Genomic DNA, 15,700 nt, shown 5'->3' on the forward strand with positions numbered 1-15,700 from the left:
CCTAGAGGGGTGAAGTCAAACCATTGCATTAACAGCAACAAAAGTGACGCCTCTGGGGTGCAATCCTCAGCAGTGTGTATGGAGGTCCTGGGCTGCCCAGAGGATAAGGCACCTCTCTTGGCCTCACTGATGTAGTCCAAAAGAAAGCAGAGCAGCTGCCAATGTTGCTGGAAGGAGGTGTACAAGACATCATCTGAAAATCTTAAGGACTCCAGTCCAGATTTGTGTAGGGTTTACTCCTTAGCCTTATCTTCTCCCAAAGATGTCCCGCAAGGCAGCATAGCTTTAGGATCAGAGTTTTCCTTCTTCTAGATGGACTACCTACCCAGGTTGATGAGCCCCATCCACCCCTCACTTCCCTCTACAGCACATCTGTGGACATTGTCACATGCAACAATTCCCAAACACTGGTGCTCCATGGCCTTCATTCATGTTGTCTGTGGGGATTAATGGAGAACTGGACTTGATGCCAACAGCCTTTCAAAGGGTTCTGTCAATAGGGATTATGCCTTTACCTCTGACAAACACTGCACTTACTGTTTCTTGACCTTGGATGGTTTCTGGACATTGCCTTTCAAGTTGCACCTGTGTTTCAGTGTTAGACCAGTTGGTTCTTTTTTTTTTTTTTTTGATTGCTCCAGTGAATGGTCTTGGGACAATTTCTGAGATCAAGGAGCAAGTTTCAACCTATGCACCTTTCCAGACAGTACAGAATTTCTGGACACTATCAGGTACAAGGCTGCTAGTTAATTTATAATCAACTTGAAGCTTGCACAGAATCTGAGTTTCTGGAAACATTTGAGGGGGGCAGGAGGAGGGGGAGCCAAAAAAATTACCGTATTTTTCGCCCTATAGGACTCACTTTTCCCCCTCCAAAAATGAAGGGGTAATCTGGGTGCATCGTATGGGGCGAATGCAGAGCGCCCCCCGTGCCTGGCAGAAATCCGCAGCGTGGGGACCCTTGCAGGAGTTCCCCGCAGGGCTCCCCACGCCTGCCGCCCGGCAGGTGGGGCGCCCTGATGCAGAGCGCCCCTCGCGCCGGGCAGACAAGGGCCAGCCCCACGAGCTCGGGGGACAGCAGGGAGGCGCAGCACCGCCATCCCGCTGTTCCTCGACCTGGTTCGGTTTCCCCAACCTGCTTTTGGGGAGGAAATAAATTTTCCCCAAAAAAACCTAGGTGCGTCCTATGGGACGGAGCGTCCTATGGGACGAAAAATATGGTAGCCACTACTCAGGTCCTCATATTTCAACCAATGTATCTGACTGTTACTTCTGCTAGTTCTGACCAAGCAGTAGCAGAACCAAGACTAGGTGGATAGTTCAATGCATATTACAGATTCTGTAGTTACATGAAATGATGGTGAATTGCCAATTATTTATTTTATTATTATTATACTTTTTTTTCCACCAGTAGGACAGGACCATTTTGACATCAGGATGTAACTGGACAGGACAACTGAGATCTTTGCTCTGATCTCTGGTTCCTTTACATATTTGCAATGGTGCAATGGAAAAACAAGCAATCTGAACTGAGTACAGAGTAATGCTTTTCTCTCCTTCCAGCTTTCCTGGTGGAAATAGTTCCCCTACTAAAAACACACACACGTGCCATTAGGAAATACATATTGATATCCCAGATTACAATTTTCAGTTTCCTACTCCTTCTTCACCTTCAGAAATTAACATTCATCATGCCATATCTGCACAGAAAATTGCTGGAAAATCCTCAATACAAAGACACAGTATTTGTCTGCTTTATGAATTTATTCAGATCACAATTCAATGGAAATATAACTCCTGTGTCATATTTTCTATAACTAGAGCTCTGAAACCCCAATTTCCTGCTCTCTTGCACCTGCCTTCTAGAAAAACACTCACTCTTTAGCATCTTCAGAGATCTTCCACTCCCCCGCTGCTTGGTGCAGTTTCCTCTTAAGTCCCACGAAGGGCCCATCTACAGGCCAGAAGTATAGGATGAAGACTGGGCATCAAAACATACTGCTCGGTTGACATTGAATGAAACCCAGTTATTTAAACTTTGCATTACTCCTTTGGGGACTGTTGTTATGTAATTACAAAAATCTGGGGTTGCACATCCTTTGAAAGCAGCTGCCACTTCACTTTTACCCACTGAAAAAAGAGGAATGATAATAATATGAGTCAGGGTTGATTTCAGGACCCAGCACACTCATGCAATTTGCAGGGCCATTGGAATCATGTGTCCCCCTTTACCCCCAACCCAGTTATGTTCTCTGAATATTCAGAAGATATCTTTTCACTCAAAAAAAGACACTGAAATGAAAGGTGCAGCAGGATAATATGAGTCAGGCTTGGCATCAGGGTCAGGCATCTTTGGACAAATGTCAGGGTCAGTGCACCTGAGAACAGTCTGCATCTGATGTCTTCCACAAGCCCTGCTTCACCTTTCTTCCTTGTCTATTGGTATTCTGACCAGATCAAGGCTACTGGGTGAAGCTCACACATATGAATTTAGCCAACAATTGAATCTTCCATAAGGCCCACAATATAGCATCGTTCCAGGCCCCGGGAAACTCAAAATGGGAACGACAGTTGTTTGCATGCCTGCTTGCATGTGATCAGGGTGATCTGTGAGTGAGGCCAATAGCATGCCAGTGACTGAGGACTGGGGCCAACATTGTGTACCTCCCCAATAATCAGGAGATCCCACCTTCCTAGGGTCCTTCTTTTATCCCTTTATTTCTCTTTCTCACATACAGAAATCAGGGACAGATATATTTCCCCAAAACTCGTTTCTAGCAAGGAAATCTCATGTTGATGAAAACATTAAATATTTCCCTCAAATAAAACACATCTTGACAGATTAGAGAACTGGGCCAAAACAAACAAGATGAATTTTAACAGGGAGAAATGTAAAGTATTGCACTTGGTAAAAAAAAAATGAGAGGCACAAATACAAGATGGGTGACACCTGGCTTGAGAGCAGTACATGTGAAAAGGATCTAGGAGTCTTGGTTGACCACAAACTTGACATGAGCCAACGGTGTGACGCGGCAGCTAAAAAAGCCAATGCAATTCTGGGCCTCATCAATAGGAGTATAGCATCTAGATCAAGGGAAGTAATAGTGCCACTGTATTCTGCTCTGGTCAGACCTCACCTGGTGTACTGTGTCCAGTTCTGGGCACCACAATTCAAGAAGGACACTGACAAACTGGAACGTGTCCAGAGGAGGGCAACCAAAATGGTCAAAGGCCTGGAAACAATGCCTTATGAGGAACAGTTAAGGGAGCTGGGCATGTTTAGCCTGGAGAAGAGGAGGTTAAGGGGTGATATGATAGCCATGTTCAAATATATAAAAGGATGTCACATAGAGGAGGGAGAAAGGTTGTTTTCTGCTGCTCCAGAGAAGCGGACACGGAATAATGGATCCAAACTACAACAAAGAAGATTCCACCTAACATTAGAAAGAACTTCCTGACAGTAAGAGCTGCTCGACAGTGGAATTTGCTGCCAAGGAGTGTGGTGGAGTCTCCTACTTTGGAGGTCTTTAAGCAGAGGCTTGACAACCATATGTCAGGAGTGCTCTGATGGTGTTTCCTACTTGGCAGGGGGTTGGACTCGATGGCCCTTGTGGTCTCTTCCAACTCTATGATTCTATGATCTCCCTCCTCCCTTTGCTTTCTTCATATTTGGCCAAAAAGGGGATGGGTAGTTGATGGCTGACAGCTGCTTGTTTTCCCCTGTACTGACCGGAAGTTCTACTCACCTTGCTTCATAATACCACCAAAGGTTATACATTTAGTCGCTTTATAAGGACACCTGCGGGCTGTCATGCTCTCACAATCAGTGGTGCTGTTAGAGAAGCAGGCTGGGCACTCCAGAGGACCATATCTCCCAGGATGCACTGTCAAAATGAAATCTGGTTAGATTTCTGTTTTCTTTGGCATGCCAAGTCCATTCTGGCCCTTAGTTTCCGGCTTGTATAAAGGATTATGACACCCACCAGGGTGTTCTACAACTGCAGTCAAATGTGCCAGCTGGGAAAATCTAATATAAAAGTTTCAAGGGGAACTTGTGATTACAATATGACAACAATGGGGGGGGCAGACCCTGCCAACCTTCCATCTATTTGAAATTGTGGCCAGGAACACCATTTTTGAGTTCATTCTTGGGTAAATTATGACTGGCAATCAACTCTGATCATCTTCATTGCGATCAATACCATTAACAATTTCATTTGTTAGGAATGATGCTACTGGGTTGTTGTAGGCAATGAAATAAAAATGCTGCTATATTTGCCCATGCTGAAATTTGCCGTTATCTCTTCCCTGCTCCAAGGTTAATTGACAACAAATTTCCCCGGAATAAGTTAGAAGCCAGCGGAAGTTAGTAGAATGTGGAAGTATTGCTATATATGGACTTAGCTGCCCCTTTGCTTATAAGCGTATAAATGATTGTGCTGTTTTCATGCTTGGTGCAACACCCCTCACTACTTGCTGGATGAGATTGTGCTGACATTCTCACCTAAATGCCCCATTTTACTGGCAATTGGATTCTATTGGACATTTCAGGCAGCCCAGGATATCTGGCTTCAACCCCGATATTCCCCCAACAATACTTACTTCTGAATCCATCCTCAATGCATGCAGCAGAATGGCAGCAGGTGAACTTCACCCGAAAATATTTCCTCATTGCTGTAGCAAAGCCAAAATAGCCTGGGTGGCATTCCTGGGAGTCAACGCAGTCGCTGTAATTAAATTGCTCTCTGTACTGAGAAACTGTGGGCGAGAATTAGGAAGGAGGTTCAAGTCAATCATCTTTGCCCTGGCATTAACTGTGGCACTCTCAAAGCTGTAGGGTTGCCAAAGGAGGGATTTTAAATACAGAAGTGACCACAGCTGTTGCTCCATCCAAAGGTGATAAAAGGCACTCCTAGCTAGGGATGTTGGAAAATAATGGAGGTGGAGACAAAACATGACAGTGTCACTTGCTGGGGGCACATTGTCCAAGCCACCACCCCAACCTGGAACTGGCACTATTATCTAGCTAACTAGCTAGCTAGCTAGGATCTATCTATCTATCTATCTATCATCTATCTATCTATCTATCATCTATCTATCATCTATCTATCATCTATCTATCTTTCTTTCTTTCTATTTAAAATTATATGCCACTGTTCACCCAAAGATCACAGGGCAGTTTACAGCATTAAAATGCAAAATGAAAATACAAAATACATATAATAATAATAACAATGAAAACCAATAGCACCTCCCACAAACACATTAAAAAAGCTATAGACTGGCAAAATGGCAGTCCCCACAATTCCTTCTGTGATGAAAGGTTACAGGATGAAGAATGACAGCTCTGTGTATTTTAGGGCTGATTCACGCATGGACCTCACTTTAGTTCTTTGATTTCCCAGCATGCAGTTACTACGTGTGGAAGTGTCTTTTGGAAAGGGCTGTGTGCACATTCAGTAGAAAGAATGAAACCTTTCTTACTCACATATATTGTTATCCAGAACACCTTTGAGGCACGTATCAGCTGGGCAGCTATGTGCCTCTCGGTTTTCACAATAGTTTTTCAGCCCATACTGACAAGTTGTACATTGTAGCGGTGCCCCTACAAACAGGAAAGGGGATCAAGAAGGCTCAGTGTCATTCACATACACCACAACACATCTTCTTTTGAGCCTTGGAGCCAGAGGGTCTTGGGCTTAAGATGGGAGACAACGACAGATTCCCTCGACTTTGGAAACCACGTTAACCTATTTTGAATTAAGGCAATTCAGTTTAATAAAGAATTTGAAAATTGAAATTATGTTTAATAAATGAGCACCAAGTTCATTTCAATCATCCTATCTCCTGGTAGGCTTTCCTTCTTTCTCAGAAGCTGGGTACAATTATGCCAGTAAAGTTACCTTATATTTCATTAAGTAAAGAGGATGGAAGGTTCCTTTATTCGCTCTTAAAACAAAAGTAAAACATCCAGGGGAGAGGTACTGGGATATCCACAAATACACAACTCCAGGCCAACTCATTTAGGTCTGGAATCAGTTTTTAGGATGCTTGGGAACCTGCCCCAGCTCATGTGCCCCAGCAGAGTAATCTAGGGCTGACACCTACCCTACAGCTACAGACAAACAGTATAGCCAGTGCTGGCAGATGCTATTAGAACCACAGAATTGTAGAGTTGGAAGGGACCACAACAGTCCCTTAGTCCAAACTCCCTGCAATGCAGGAATCTTAACCAAAGCATCCATGACAGATGACCATCCAACCTCTGCTTAAAAACCTCCAGTGAAAGAGAAGCCACAACCTTCTGAAGGATGGTCAGTTCCACTGCCAAACAACTCTTACTGTCAGAAAGGTCTTCCCAAATCTTTTGCTCAATGTGGGACTTGAACCCACAACTCTGAGATTAAGAGTCTTGTGCTCTACCAACTGAGCTATCCCTGCTTGTTGTTGTCGTTTATGTTTATTAAATTTGTATACCAGTTTTCATCAGGAGATAACAGGGTGCTTCACAACATAAAAATACAAAACGAGAATGCAAATATTACTATCATTTATTAAATAGAGTCACTTTGGAATAGGGTTATTAAATAGACTCACTTTAAAATACAGGATCATCCCAGATTTCAATGTAAAATGCTTTGTGTTGATTGAATACAGGACACAGTTTGCCCTGTATTTCCTGTATTTCTGCTCTGTGCATTCTGGATGTGTGTGTGTGTGTGTGTGTGTGTCTGCCAAGTAAGAATCATCTCCAAATAGCCGCTCCCACTACTACAGGGAAGGCATTGCTGGCTTGGCTGGAGAAACCACCTCTCGCTTCGTTCCTTTCATGTTTTCTCCTTGTTTCCTTTTCTCATCTTGCCCCTAAGGAGGTGTTCTCTCTTCCATTTCCCTGCAGCTTCAGTGGGGTTAAGGAAACCATGCACAGAGCTGCAGCCTAGGAACAAGGGCCTCTTCCCTCAGAGAACAGCAGCTTCCAAGGCTCTAGAAACAAGCAGTTTTGTGACACTGTAACCCAGAAGCCACAATTCCAAACATAGTCATCTTAGGGTTACCATATTTCAAAAAGTGAAAATCTGGACACAAAAGTTATTAAGCTTTTTTATCTAGACTTTCGAGATGGGTTGCCATACGTCCAGATTTTCCCGGACATTTCAGAGGTTTCTGTCCTGACACTGTTTTCTGCTGCCATTTTCCGCCTATTTACAGGAAATTCCAGACATATGGCAACCCTAGTTGTCTGCATAGTAATTTATTTTTTCTCCCTACTCCAAGATGCTAGCCCTGCTTCCCAAATCCTCCTGCTCTTCACTGCTAAGAGCACCTTAGCTTTTCGGTCTCCTTGCTGTAGCTCCACCAACCACTCCCTATTTTAGAGTAAATTACTGGAACCCAGGATGTCTGGTTTGTACTCACCTAGTGAAAACAAGGCCAAGAGGAGGCCTGTGCACAGGAGAGCCTTCATGGTGTTGCGATGATCAAAAGCTAAGGAGGACTTCAAGAAGATCTGCTCCGAAAAAGACAAAGGATACAGCTATGAGCTTATTCAAAGGGATTTTATAAGTCAGGGATTGGAGCCTCAGACAACACTTGAGAACAACCGGTTTAGTGAGATGTGGAAACTGGCACAAATGGAATCTGTATGTTTTCCCAGAGAGCCTGTGATGTGATATTGGAACACACTGCAGTTTTGAAACTGGATGCGATCTTTTTCAGGAACACCACGGAATTTTGCCAAGCGACAAGTTATCCCCAGTCTTCTTCATGCTGTATATGGGAAACCATTTTCAATCATATTCACAGGGATTGATTAGAAACCACAGGAGGGGAGAGTTATCTGTGCTCGTGTTCTGCTTCTTGGTTTCCCATAGGCATATGACTGACCACTGTGAGAACAGGATGTTGGACTAGATGGGTCATTGGATGGGGAAAATGTATAATTTATCTTAAAACCATTGCAAACAGCTAAAATTGTTAGTAGGATTGGAATAACACTTGTAGTTTAATGCTGAATTTTGGACATGTAAAAGTGTAATGGAAATGGACATGGAAATGTAAAAGATTTGGATTATCATCAAAGATGCAGGAGGAAATGATTAACAATAGGACCCACAAAGGGGAGGAGGGAAGTCCAGGAGATTCTTTGGAATCTTGTTTTTATGTTGTATGTTGGATATGTGATTGTAAAATTTTATTCTGAAAAACCAACTAATTTTTTTTTTTAAAAAAAGATGGGCCATTGGGTGTGATCCAGCAGGCTAGTCTTGTGTTCTTACATACAAAGCAAGAAAATGCACAAGAGGAGAGAGCTCATACTATTATTGATGGATATTTCCCTTACTTCTGTGCTATGTTTTGTTTTGTACAAGCTTGCAATTGAAATAAATTAGGTGTGGTTCTTTTTAATTCTGTAATGTTTAATGAATAGAATACCATTTTTTAAAAGAAAACTTTAATGTTTTCAAAGAAAATACCAGCATTCCCCATTGTTTTTCTCTGATCTTGCCAGAAGGAGAGACATAGAAACCTAGCAAGCTGTTTCTCCTTTTTTTTCTTGGTTGATTGGCAGTTCTACTCACATAGATCTGTAGAGCCAGCAAGGGCTATGCACTGATCCTCATTACTAAAGCAACTGGCAGTCTCTAATGCAGACTTTTTCTTTGCCTTCACCTTTTCCCTTTAACGACCCTCAAAGATTCTTGACCTTCTTGCTATAGCTGAGGGCTGGAGATCCCACAGCCCTTCAGATGTTATTGGACTACTGCTCCTGTCATCCCTGACCATTCGCCATATTGGCTGGGGCTGGTGGGATTTAGAGTCCCACAGAATAGGGTGGGCCACAAGTGGGATGGGCAGTTCTCTCAAGTTTTGTTTCTTTTAGTTTCACATTTTTCCCAATCTCAAATTCAGTTCTCCACATTTCCAACAATTCGTTGATTTTTTTTTAATGTCCTAATTTCTCCTGATTTACACATGTTTTTATGCAATTTTGCCTAATATACATGTTTTTGTAAAGCAATGTTCCTTAATGAAATGATTGTTTGTCTGCTATTTTTACCAATATATAGGGCTGTGCAGAGCTTCTACGGCCATCCCCACCCCAATCAGATTAAAAGTCCGAAGCAGTACATAGGAGTGGCCACAGTCCCACCTAGGATGATTCAAAGCCTGAACTGAATCACAGCCCATGCTCACTCTGGGTGTGCACAATCCAATCTGGAGCAACTGAGGGCTACCTAAATCCATGCTGTCTGCATCCTGATTTGATTGGGGACCCAAGAATGAATGAATGAATGAATGAATGAATGAAACTTTATTTGCGTCAGCCATCAGCCTAGCAAAAAAAGAACATTGTGATATACACAGAATATATCGATTGTATAAAACACGATTATATAAAACACAGTTTAGGGTCCTGAATCAGCAGTCAAATAGTGGATCTTATTCTGATTGCCTCAGCTAATAATTGGGGGACCCAAGATTTGGCCACAGGTAATTCACATTCTAACACGTGCATTTTCGTGCACACTTTACTGAAATACATGCATTCTTGTACACATTTCTTGGCTAAATAAATGCTTTAAGAAATTTGGAGAACAGTTGGTTAATTTTGAAGAGCGGCTGTGCCTTGGTCCAAGTATTGTTCCAGAAAGTGTGGGTTATGTCGATTTGCCTTCACATATGAGCAAAACTGAATTTTGCCCCAGTTCCTGGCACAAGCCTCCTGCTCCTGTTTCACGTCCACTACCCGTTCCCTTTCAAGAAATAATAAAAGAATAAAAACCCAGGACTTCTGGTTTCTACTCACCTAGAGGAAGCAGAACCAAAATGAGGCATGAGCTCAGGTTGTCAGATAGTTGAAGGGCCAAAACTGGAGCAGAGTGATACCAATGCAAGGACTACTCTTAGCTGGAGTATTTTGTAAGCCAAGGAGAGGAGGTATGTGGCAATAGCTGGAAAGAGCTGGGCATTGATTCATTTTCTGGAAAGGACTTTAAATTAGAGTGAGGATGTTCCCAGATAGTTGCCTAATAGATGTTATTAACAGATACTGGAATACCCAGAAAGAACTGGTTCAAGACTTCTCCCCTTTAAAGGCAGATAGGGAATCAAAAGATAATATGATTAATGATTATGCCAAACTCTTCTACAGTCTAATTATTAAATGCAGTTTTTTTTTAATATATTTTAATGGGAATCATTCTAATGACAAACCAGGTGACATGACCATCTCCTCTAGCCAATGGGGAAGTGGCATCACTGATGTAGCTATTTTTGTTGATCCAATTCTCCATCTTAGCTTGCTTTGAAGTGTACTGCTATTACAGTGGTGCCCCGCAAGACGAATGCCTCGCAAGACGGAAAACCCGCTAGACGAAAGGGTTTTCCGTTTTTGAGCTGCTTCGCAAGACGATTTTCCCTATGGGCTTGCTTTGCAAGACGAAAACGTCTTGCAAGTGTTCCGATTTTTTTTTCGCTCCCCCCCTCTTTCTAAGCCGCTAAGCAGCTAATAGCCTTTTAGCCGCTAATCCGCTAATCCTTTAATAGCCGCTAAGCCTTTAATAGCCGCTAAACCGCTAATAGCGCTAATCCGCTAAGCCGCTAATAGGGTTGCTTCGCAAGACGAAAAAACCGCTAGACGAAGAGACTCGCGGAACGGATTAATTTCGTCTTGCGAGGCACCACTGTATTATTATTATTATTATTATTATTATTATTATTAGCACAAATTTACAAAAAAATGGCCCGATTCAGTTCAGGATTTGGCTAGATTAGCAGGACAGCCCCTCTGAAAATGAAAGAATGCGAGACCATGTTGGTTCATGTTGATTATGATTACCATTAGGATTATTTGCAAACTAGTGCACTTCTAAATAATTTGGGGTGCTCAAATCATTGACAAAACAGCACCATGATTTGAGGCACAGGGGAATGTAGCTGGCAAACTGATAAGAAACTGGTTGTTTGACAATACTGCTCAACTAATGATGCTAGACAGGACCCAAGTCAGGATCACTCACAGGAGGAGACACAGAAGTAAACGAGAGACACCATGATGACGGTGTACACCAGTTATGCGGAATCTTTGGGCCCCCAGATGTTGCCAAACTGCAACTCCCATGACCCCTGGGCATTAGCCATGCTTGCCGGGCACAAATGTTCGCCAAACTGGGTTTTGGTTTTTTTACTAAGACTTCTAGTCCATTGTTTATAACTGTTTCCCTGGAACTCTGCTCTTCCCTGATTCTTCCACTGCCCCTATTTTGCCAGATTTCTGGGAAGAGCACATACGAGTGTGTTGCATGTGATGTCACTGAAAATGTTTGCCCCTCCCCCTAGCCGTGTCTTCCTGAATGTCACCAACCTATTTCTGCTCCCTCTCAACATTCACTTCAAACACTCTTCAGAACCAGCCTTATGTGCCCTGTTTTCTGGTTATTGTTTCCGTTCTGCCTCTGGTTTGCCTTTGAAGGAGAAGCCTCTCTCTCTAATGCTTGCTTTTGAAGGGACCCCCATATAAAACCATGCAAATTTCAGAGGATCTTTTATTCTACTGAATCAGATTCTTATACAGAACAAAGTGGGGTTGTGCTTTCTCTCTGTCCGTCTGAAAGGCAGATCAGGTGTTGCCCACTTTCAAAATTTAATACGAGGCTACAGGTCCCCAAAATGTTGATGATCCTTTCCCGAGCACCCAAATGACCCCCTGGGTCACCTATGGTTCCTGAGCTTATTTCTTGTGCAAACCGGCTTGTTGTGTTAGGAAGCCTGAAATATAGAAGGCAGAAGGCACTTGCAAGAGACCAATCTGCACAAGGAAGGATCTGTGATTATGCTGAAGAGCAGCTCAGCAGAGCCACAATTTCTGCTCGTTTGCAAGCCGTACATCTTCAGAGAAACTGCTTTCAGAGGAACGCTATGCAACAGGCAGGAAGGAGAGTCAAGCGGCTGGCTCCTGCCTTCACACAGCTGGTGATCAGGGTAGGTCTTGGCCCAATGCCTGCCTATCCTTCCCATTCCCTCCAACATTTCTCCAATGAAAATTATTATTATTATTATTATTATTATTATTATTATTATTATACCCCACCCATCTGACTGGGTTGCCCCAGCTCCTCTGGGTGGCTCCCAACATATATAAAAACATAATAAAACATTAAACATTAAAAAAAATTCCCTATACCTTCAGGTGTCTTCTAAAGGTTGTATAGTTACTTATCACCTTGGCTCAGGGGTCACATAACTCCATACCCTCCAACATTTATCCAGCAAAAACAGGAACGTCCTAAGGAAAGGCAGGACATTCTGGGATCAAATCAGAAACTGGGACAGCTTCAGTAAATCTAGGGTGGTCTCTGGGAAATAGGAACACTTGGAGAGTCTGCCTTCCTACCTGAAGCCCCAGACAGCCACAGATTGCTCTGGGCCATCCACCCTGACCTGTAGCGGTCCACGCCTCATTCAAGGCCCTCTGAATATGCTTGATTTGGCCCAGGCCTTGGCAAAATCTGATGCACAACCCTAGTAACCTGCCTGATTGAAGTACAGAAGTACTGCTCAGCTGGTGATGTTACCGACATGGGCCACATCAGTGCTTGCATTGTAGAACTGCAAGTGCCAGGGATACACAGTGGAGTAGGTGGGTGGAATTATTTACTAGGACTTTGTGCTCATTCTTGGCAGTTGAGGAAATATTGTTCTGGAACTCTGCCCCTCTCTGTTTCACTGCTACCCGATTTCACCACATTGCTGGGAAGAGCACGTGTTCAAACTGCCAGTGCTTGCCCCTGGCTATGCCTCCCTGAATTTTCACAAAGCCACTTTGGCTTTCTCCTCCACCTCCATGTGAGCCACAGCCTTCAGAACCCATCTTCTTTATAGACTCTGTTTTCCCCATATTAGCAAGCCAAGTCTGTATTTTCTGGTGACTGTTCCTATGCTGTCTCTGTTTCAACAGGACTTCCCTTAAAAAGCAAGCATCCATAAAATTGCACAACCATGATTATTGTTTGCACAGCAAGGGTTGGGGTAAATGAACCCTTCGGGTCCCTCCCAACACTATGATTCTGTGATTCTAAGTAGTTTTTAAAAAGGGAAACATTCAAGTGAGATTTATTTAATTCTAAAAAGCACACATGCAAAACTGTCATATATGTCAAGTCAGATCATTAGTCCTTCTCTCCATGTGCTTTTTTGATTGACAGGTCCTCTCTGAGGTCTCAAAGCAGAGATTCATTCCTGGTCCTGGTAAAGGTAAGGTAAAGGACCCCTGGACGATTAAGTCCAGTCAAAAGTGACTATGGGGTTGCGGTGCTCATCTGGCTTTCAGGCCGAGGGAGCCCACATTTGTCCACAGAAGCTTTCCGGGTCATGTGGCCAGCATGACTAAACCGCTTCTGGCACAGCAGAACACTGTGATGGAAGCCAGAGTGCACAGAAATGCCGTTTACCTTCCCACCACAGCGGTACCATGGATCTTGGTACGCAGGGTCTGTTAGCTGCAGGTTGAGCATGAAACCTTCCATCTGCGAAGCATGTTTTCTGCCACAGAGTTCAGAAGAAATCACAATACATTTCATTTCATTGACCAATTCACTACATTAACTGATTAAAATACCTTTTAAATTGCCTTTTTTTTAAAAAAAAGCCTGCCCAGTTAATCTAAGGATGCATTCATTCATTTATTTAAAAGAATTATTTTTGATAGAAGTAATTATAAAAACTGCATCTGGCAGCCAGCGTCTTAGAAGAAGCATCTTCCCTTTGCTTCATTTGGGAGGGATGCCTCTTCTAAGTTGACAAATGCTGCAACTGGTATGTGTGTGTGTGTGTGTGTGTGTGTGTGTGCGTGCACATGCACATTAAACATCACCATCATTTGGGGGGTCAATGGGCACATTTGCAAATTGGAGAAAGTGCTGTGGGCACCTGCAACATTTGCTACAACAGCAAAAAAAAAAAAAGCAAGCAAAATTTCAGAAGCGGGAGGGAGCTCTGTGGGAGCCAGGGAAGGCCTGTGAGCCCAAGTGCTTCAAGCTGGTGACTCCTGAAGCATGCCATCTAAAAAAACAACTAAAATATCGGACTTCCGGGGTGGCACCATCGCTAATGGTGGACTCCCTCTGAACTGGAGGGACTAGCTCTGCGTGAAACGGGTCTTTTCCGCTACGGCGAAGTGGGGACCCTGCTAAAAATCACAGGCGGATGAAGCCTGTGACCATGGGACTCGGCGGGCACCCTTAGCGCCCCCCCCAACCCGCAAAGGAACCCACTAACGGGCTCCAAAGTGAAGAGGGGGAAGTGGCGCGGTGCTGTGAGTCAACTGCTATTTCCATGGAGCGAAGCCGCACAGCCGTTGCCGGAGAGCGCTGCCTTTTTCCTGGGACAATTTGGCTTCTAAAATAAGCACCCGTGAGTACTTAAACTTTGAACAATCGGACTTTAAACAAGGACTTGCGAGCAGAAAGGAATTGGACTTAAAAATTTATTTTAATTTGGTACTGAAACGGGAAGGTCTAAACAGGAAGTCAGCCTTCCGTTTCTTTGTAGACAGAATAAAGCAAAGACAACGTAAACTAGAGCTCAGAAAATCACTTCTAAAGGATTGGCTTTCATCATTTAAAATTGTTGAACCCCCCTTCGGCAGCAGGAGAAGAAGGGGGATCTTTTTTTGACTGTTTAAACCTGCAGAAGTGAGTTTAAAGTAAAGTAACTTTCCACCCTCCTGATCCTGGAGCGGGGTGTCAGGACTGACGTTTTGAAGCTCATTGACCAGAGACAAATGTTTTTGACAGATAGTTAAAGGAAGAGAAACATAGTGATTCCACTGTTTCCTTTCGCACTTTAAAGAAACAAATATTGACAAAATATCTCAAAAATGATACTTTGTTGCAAGAACAAATAGAAGTTCTCCCCCTAGAGGGAGACTGTGAAACTGTAACTAATTCCAGGGAGCTTGCAGCTGTCTCAGATTACAATCGTGGGAATGGACGTGACCTTGTAGGACAATGTATTCAGAGGCTCTGTTGTGTGCTCTCTGTAAAACAAGTGTCCTACTGGAACAGTTAAGTGAGAAGATGGATTTGATGACTAATGCGGCCAGAATTTTTGAACAGGCAGTAGGAAACTATGTGGAGCCCACCCAGGACTTAGATCAGGAGTGTGTCCTGACAGAGCAGATGAGAGAAGAGGGTGTTGCTAAATCTTGGGCGCCAGAGATGGAGGGAGCTGCGGCCTTGCAGGAACAAGAGCTTTTGGACTTGACAAATGAACTTGGAAAAAGCCAGATTTGGAAAGATAAAGTTTGGATTGGTTTGGAAATGGGGGGTTGGATAGACCCCCCTGTGCAGGGATGTTTGGACTTTCCGAGTCTGGCAATGGGCCGTGAGATATTTGGAGCTGTGGGGGCTCTCAATTTTGGAGGGATTCTGAAACATCTTCTTAAATAGCAGTTGAGTCTGGACTATGGAAAAGGGGCTGATTTGTTGAAAAGGGTCAAAAACATCACCAAGCTGGAGTTCCCACGAGTGAAAGGAGAATATGAAGAAGAGCTGCAGAAGGGACATGGAAGAGATTTAAGGGCCTCGGATATAAGGCTACCAGGTTAATGCGCTAGATCGATGGGATAAAAAGGACTGACAAAACCTGGGACCAGGAGGAAGGGATGCTGGATGAAGATTGGATTGTTTTTATTTCTCTT

At 43.5% G+C, this 15,700-nt stretch overlaps 1 protein-coding gene across 3 annotated transcripts; it reads right to left on the reverse strand.

Moving 5' to 3' along the window:
• Nucleotides 1-1,745: 1,745 nt before the first annotated feature.
• LOC309537966 (uncharacterized protein) lies at nucleotides 1,746-10,341 on the reverse strand. Of its 3 annotated transcripts, none has more exons than XM_082233138.1 (6): nucleotides 9,809-10,341; nucleotides 7,417-7,507; nucleotides 5,489-5,605; nucleotides 4,603-4,758; nucleotides 3,747-3,884; nucleotides 1,746-2,130 (listed from the first exon to the last, which is right to left on the reverse strand). In XM_082233138.1, the coding sequence occupies exons 2-6, from the start codon at nucleotides 7,463-7,465 to the stop codon at nucleotides 1,955-1,957; spliced, it is 636 nt and encodes a 211-aa protein (XP_082089264.1). In that variant the 5' UTR covers nucleotides 7,466-7,507; nucleotides 9,809-10,341; the 3' UTR covers nucleotides 1,746-1,954. The 3 variants fall into 3 exon arrangements, 2 of the variants coding, with proteins under 2 accessions (XP_082089264.1, XP_082089265.1); XM_082233139.1 differs by lacking the exon at nucleotides 9,809-10,341 and adding an exon at nucleotides 7,533-7,658 and having other exon boundaries at nucleotides 7,417-7,485; XR_014222075.1 differs by lacking the exon at nucleotides 7,417-7,507.
• Between the last annotated feature and the right edge of the window lie 5,359 nt (nucleotides 10,342-15,700).

The sequence above is a fragment of the Podarcis vaucheri genome (assembly GCF_965113315.1).
Source record: "Podarcis vaucheri genome assembly, chromosome: 7".
NCBI lineage: Eukaryota > Metazoa > Chordata > Lepidosauria > Squamata > Lacertidae > Podarcis > Podarcis vaucheri.

Coding starts and splice junctions, on each gene's coding strand:
- LOC309537966 (XM_082233138.1), bottom strand. CDS start 7,465: ATGAAGGCTCTCCTGTGCACAGGCCTCCTCTTGGCCTTGTTTTCACTA. Junction 4,759..5,488: donor TGTTCTGGATAACAATATAT/GTGAGTAAGAAA, acceptor TCTCGCCCACAG/TTTCTCAGTACAGAGAGCAA. Junction 3,885..4,602: donor CATTGAGGATGGATTCAGAA/GTAAGTATTGTT, acceptor TCATTTTGACAG/TGCATCCTGGGAGATATGGT.